This window comes from Gekko japonicus, unplaced genomic scaffold (genome assembly GCF_001447785.1).
Source record: "Gekko japonicus isolate JY-2015 unplaced genomic scaffold, Gekko_japonicus_V1.1 scaffold2023, whole genome shotgun sequence".
Classification (NCBI taxonomy): Eukaryota; Metazoa; Chordata; class Lepidosauria; order Squamata; family Gekkonidae; genus Gekko; species Gekko japonicus.
The window spans coordinates 226,605-232,776 of NW_015168715.1; the positions used below are offsets into that span (position 1 = coordinate 226,605).

At 38.0% G+C, this 6,172-nt stretch overlaps 1 protein-coding gene across 1 annotated transcript in view; it reads right to left on the reverse strand.

The window, feature by feature from the left end:
- Window positions 1–423: 423 nt before the first annotated feature.
- SNAP91 (synaptosome associated protein 91kDa) overlaps window positions 424–6,172 on the reverse strand; it is a gene marked incomplete at its 5' end in the record, with an annotated part of 85,293 nt that continues 79,544 nt past the window's right edge. Inside the window, 2 exons of the mRNA XM_015415564.1 lie at window positions 424–516; window positions 1,454–1,558. Coding sequence (XP_015271050.1) covers window positions 424–516; window positions 1,454–1,558 — 198 coding nt within the window. The remainder of the gene's footprint in view (window positions 517–1,453; window positions 1,559–6,172) is intronic.

The window sequence follows — 6,172 nt, forward strand, 5'->3', positions numbered from 1 at the left end:
GATTAGTTATGCCTGCCACAAATGGACAGAAGGAGGGACCTTTGGTTTCTTTTATTATTAACGATGCATGGTAACAGCCAGCCAAGAGATTGATTCTGTCATGGGACCTGATTTGGATCAGGGTTGTATGGGGGGGCTCATGACGGCTCTCAACAGCCCTGGGTGGTTATTGTTTCCCCAAAATGCACAAGTATGAAAGAGTGGGATATTTCAGAAAGATTTTCACCTATATACATTTTTGTAATGTTTGCAGCAAAATAAATAAATAAAATTAAAAAATTAAATAAGTTAGAACAGCACTAATGCATTTAACAACTACTACTCCTTCGTCACTGATGAAAATTCCAGTGAGGAATGCAAGCAAACAAGTTTTATTACATTCATACTGAAGAATTTAAGAGGCAACCTATACCTTGAAAAGGTTCATAAGAAATCCTTGATGTTAAGATCCGCTAATGGGTCCTTTGTTGGAGGTTTCTTGGGACTCTGAGTGACAGGTGTCGGGCTTGGAGAGAGCTGCAGAGATTTCCCACCATGCAAGACAAGCAAGACACGCACAGCAAAATAGAAAACATGAGCAAAGGTATAAAGACATTAGAGTAATATTAGAAACCCTATTATAAACAACATTAAGAGGCAATTAACATTGCTCCCACTTTAGAGTCAGTATTGTAGGTAACTATGTTGATGCCATTCAAACAAAGCAAAGTTTAGCATTTCACAACAAAGGAGGAAGTTTGCAAATCCATTGAGAGTAAAGACCTTACTTTAATATTCCCTTGTTGCAAAAGTATAATCAGGAAACGGAACATGGCCTTTTCTGCTACAGCACCTGCCTTATGGCACTTGTCCAGGGAGAGCATTGGGCTCAGCAGATTGATAGCATGCTGCTTCCCTTCTGCCCTCAATTGAGCAACTTTGTTTAAGATATTTTCAGTCAACGTGCAATTTGCCATGATGTCCAGGTACCTGGGCAAAATGGAGTATGATTTTCCTCACAAGACTGGAATTAAACCCAAACCAAGCAACCTTGGTGCATAAAAGTGAAGTCATACTTGCACCCATCACAAGTATACTGAGAGTTGTTGTGTTGTCTGAATTTTGTTTTAGTTTGTTGAAGATGACAATGATTTGCTTAGCCTGTTGATGAGTTATTCCAGTAGTCACTGGCTATATTATAGTTAAAAAAGAACATATAACAAACAACTTTTGCTTTAGCTAAAGAAAGCCAGTTAAGTTTTAAAGCAGACTTGAAATTGTTTTGCAATATATTCTTGCACCAACACTGGAAGCAAGAATCATGCTTTGCAATACTGTAATTTTGTAACATTGGTTTAAATTTTGAATACCCAAAACTGTAAAAAGTCATTGCTGAATATGAAGCTGGAGGAAAGACCCTTTGAGCTTATATCACAACCCTCTGAAAACCCTGCTAAAAACAGATTGTTCTTACTTGTGCACCAGATCCTGCAGCTGCTCCAAATGGAGGCCTCATCATAGGCTGCCCATACATAACTGGCTGCTGTGACATCATTGGAACACCTGCTCCAGGTGGTTGCTAGAAGGTATTTGAGAACAATTTGTGATGTGTACAGTATGGACAATACAAGCCCTTAGCTTGACTGGCTTGAGACTGACAAGAAAAATATGACTATGCTGCATTCTCTTGGATAGTCTGAATCTAGTTTGAATTGCATACCCCCGGGTACATTCTCTAGAGAATATTAGATAAGTAATGTGGAAGTGTTTGTGAAGTGAATGCCATATGAAACCACAATACACAAGCACAGAAACCAGGTGTATAATTTGGCAAGCAAGAAGGGCATGACTCAGCACGGCCTGACATTTGCGGGGTGGGGCGGGGAGGGAGAGGTGGTCAGATGCTGGGTGGGGGTGGGGCCGGCGAGCGGCGTAAAAGTACCGACCTCCCCTCTTCCCCCAGAACAATGGCAAGGCACTGGGGCAGCCGGGGGAGGGGGGTTTAAAAGAAGAAGCCCACTGCTCGCCTTACCCACCCCAGCCTTTGTCCAGCCTTGGAGCTGCTTGCCCACCCATCCAGGGACTGATACTGCATAATGATTTAACAAAGGGGGTTAAAGCGTCATCATTTTGTATAGTTTAGAATTGTTAGTTTGTCAATATAGTTTGATTTTGATTATGTTTTCTTTCTGTCACAACTGTTGGGGCGGTAACAGCATGGGGCCGGATCCCTTTATGGAAATCGGCCTGCGTGCCATTTACCGGATATGGGGACCACCTTAAGGGGTCTTGGTGTGAGGGCTGACAGGAGCAAGCCTGCTCAGGGACTACCAGTGATTGCCCTCATGACCAGATGGCAGGGGAGATCATGAAGGGGCAGTTGTCCATGTGATCCTCGGCAACCTGCCATTCTGCAATCTTCACCCATGCCGGCTGGCTGGGTGATGGGGTACATTGGCTGATGTGGGGTCAGCTGATGCAGCGGATCTGGTGGACCCATTCTATGCCAATGCTTCTTACAGCTGTAATCTTACAGCTTGTTAGCCGCCCTGAGCCGTTGGGTAGGGCGGGATATAAATCCCAAAATAAAATAAAATAAATAAATCAATAAAGTTGTGGCCAATTTATTCCACTTATTTCCAAATCTGTTGTGAGTGTGGTCATTTCACGAGAGATCAGGGGCATCTGACCAAACCTCTCCATCCCACATAAGAACTGGAGCTGCAAAGAATCTCTATTCCCATTGACTACACCCACACAAGCATTCAAAGAGGAAATGTATAGCCCTCAAGTTTTCAAAGGTAAGCAATAATGTGAGAAATACTTAAGATCTTAGATTCCTTTACTTGGAGGCAGATGATTTTCAGTGGTAGAACTTCATCGGTTTGCATAGTTCTTTGCCACTTCCAGAAGCAAGCAAATATATACATAAGATTGCTCAACTTTCACTTTTCATAAAAACCAATTTGTTTATCTTTAATATATCTGGATTCAAGCTGTGCTCTTTCCCACCAACTCAATTCACTATCTTATTTTTGGAGAATATCTTGTGTTTTTAAATTATTTTTGTTGTTGAGTCCGACTCTTCGCAACCCCATGGACCACATCATGCCAGACCCTCCTGTCTTCCGTCATGCTCTGGAATTTGCTTAATTTCATGTTCGTTGCCTTGATAACACTGTTATTACCTAGTAAATCTTCATAGCTCCACATTCATTCGTAAGGGCTTCAAGTGGTGAGACCAATTTTGGTATCTTTGTATAAAAAAGCGTTTTTGTTTCTTCTCATGTTTTCAACAATGACATTCAGAGAATGTGCTGTTTAAAGTAGTTATGAGTACTATCTCTACCATACCATGCAAAAGCATACCAACCAAGTAATAGGTCATGTCCCTATGCCGGCTGGCTGGGTGATGGGGTACATTGGCTGATGTGGGGTCAGCTGATGCAGCGGATCTGGTGGACCCATTCTATGCCAATGCTTCTTACAGCTGTAATCTTACAGCTTGTTAGCCGCCCTGAGCCGTTGGGTAGGGCGGGATATAAATCCCAAAATAAAATAAAATAAATAAATCAATAAAGTTGTGGCCAATTTATTCCACTTATTTCCAAATCTGTTGTGAGTGTGGTCATTTCACGAGAGATCAGGGGCATCTGACCAAACCTCTCCATCCCACATAAGAACTGGAGCTGCAAAGAATCTCTATTCCCATTGACTACACCCACACAAGCATTCAAAGAGGAAATGTATAGCCCTCAAGTTTTCAAAGGTAAGCAATAATGTGAGAAATACTTAAGATCTTAGATTCCTTTACTTGGAGGCAGATGATTTTCAGTGGTAGAACTTCATCGGTTTGCATAGTTCTTTGCCACTTCCAGAAGCAAGCAAATATATACATAAGATTGCTCAACTTTCACTTTTCATAAAAACCAATTTGTTTATCTTTAATATATCTGGATGCAAGCTGTGCTCTTTCCCACCAACTCAATTCACTATCTTATTTTTGGAGAATATCTTGTGTTTTTAAATTATTTTTGTTGTCGAGTCCGACTCTACGCAACCCCATGGACCACATCATGCCAGACCCTCCTGTCTTCCGTCATGCTCTGGAATTTGCTTAATTTCATGTTCGTTGCCTTGATAACACTGTTATTACCTAGTAAATCTTCATATTTCCACACTGAATGCTTTGTAAATAGACTAGGATTCGTAAGGGCTTCAAGTGGTGAGACCCATTTTGGTATCTTTGTATAAAAAAGCTTTTTTTGTTTCTTCTCATGTTTTCAACAATGACATTCAGAGAATGTGCTGTTTAAAGTAGTTATGAGTACTATACCATACCATGCAAAAGCATGCCAACCAAGTAATAGGTCATGTCCCTCTAGCTTTAAAAGTCTTGAATTTTCCAGTATGATCCAATCTCTGACCCATGACAACGATGCCGCTTTGTAGCATAAGGACCAGTTTGGTAGAGCAAATCCTGAAATTCATATCCTGAAGTGCTTTCATCTTTATTCTACGTCTCTTTCCTTGCCATATAAATTGTCTTATAAGTTTGTCCAGGTCTTTAAAATACTGTTGATTTTTAAAAACTGGAATAGTTCGGAATAGAAAAATAAGTCTTAATAAACTAACAATTCTAAACTATACAAAATGATGACACTTTAACCCCCTTTGTTAAATCATTATGCAGTATCAGTCCCTGATGCCAAGTTGTTAATTGTTCTAGCTAAAATTGTCAAAAGCTTTTTCAGCACCTAGAAAAACCAACGCCATCTGTTTTTCTGGATGTGCTTCAAAATATTCAATTACATTTAAAATAGTCCTCACATGGTTTCTTATTTGTCTTTTAGGTAAAAACCATGCTTGGTCTTGATGAATTATTTCCAGAAGAACTCTTTTCAATCTAGTAGCCAGTATAGATGCATACATTTTACAGTCCACATTCAATAATGCAATTGGTCTATAATTTAAATTTCCATCTCGTCCGCATCTTGTTTGCAGATTAAGGTAATTAAAGCTTCATTCCAGATCTTTGGTATTTTCTTTTCCTTTATAATATTTTGTATTGTATATTTTAATGGCATTGTTATTTGATCTTCAAAAACTTGATAAAACTCTACACTGTTATTACCTAGTAAATCTTCATATTTCCACACTGAATGCTTTGTAAATAGACTAGGATTCGTAAGGGCCGGAAGACAATCTGGACCCAGGGTTTTCCCTTTCTTTTGGTTTTTAACTGCTTCATTTATTTCAGAGAAAGTAGTAGGTTCATTTAAAATTTTCCTTTGATCTTTTGTGAGTTTCTTACTATTATGTTTTTTTAAGATATTCTTTGACTTCTTCTTGAGTGGTTTCTCTTTTCTGATATAAGTTCTTATAAAATGTCTCAATCTTCTTCAAATCTCTAGGAATGTTCTTTTCCTCTCCCCCTTCATCTCTCAATATCTTTTTTTCTTTCCTTAATTTATATGCTAACCATCTAGTTGGTTTATTTGCATTTTCAAAATAATTTTGTTTTGCATATGTAATTTTTCTTGCAATTTGGTAATTCATTTCCTTGTTTTTTGTTTTCCTGTTTGTTTTTTCCTGTCTAGAGCTCTATCAAAAACAGCATTATAATATCCAATTATACAAATTTCTTCAAAATTTTATTTTGATATGGCCTCCTGCAACAATTTATAAAATTTTCCCTGATCCTGATTTGGTGCATATATGTTGATAATTAGGGTTGTTTTGGCTTGTCTCTGAAAAGTCCATAGAATTGGATAAAATATTGTTGTATACTGATGAAAAACATAAAAAATTGCACGTAATGCTATTAGAAATGAAAATGCAAGATGAGGTGGTTAAATGTTCAATGGTCAGATGGGCACAAAATCTAGGATATAACACTAAATTAGATCAATAGTCTAAGGTATGGAAAACTAATATAAAGTATACCAGAGCAATCTCATATAAAGAAAATATATACAAAATGTTTTATAGATTGTATATGACACCAGATAGAGTAGCAAAATTTTATCCCAATATGTCAAATAATTGTTGAAAATGTAAACAAAATGTTGGATCTTTTTTCATATGTGGTGGACATGCAATAAAAGTAAGAAGTATTGGGTCTGGATACATGAGATGTTACAAAAAATACTAGAAACAAGTATACCTTTTGTACCAGAATTGTTTTTATTGA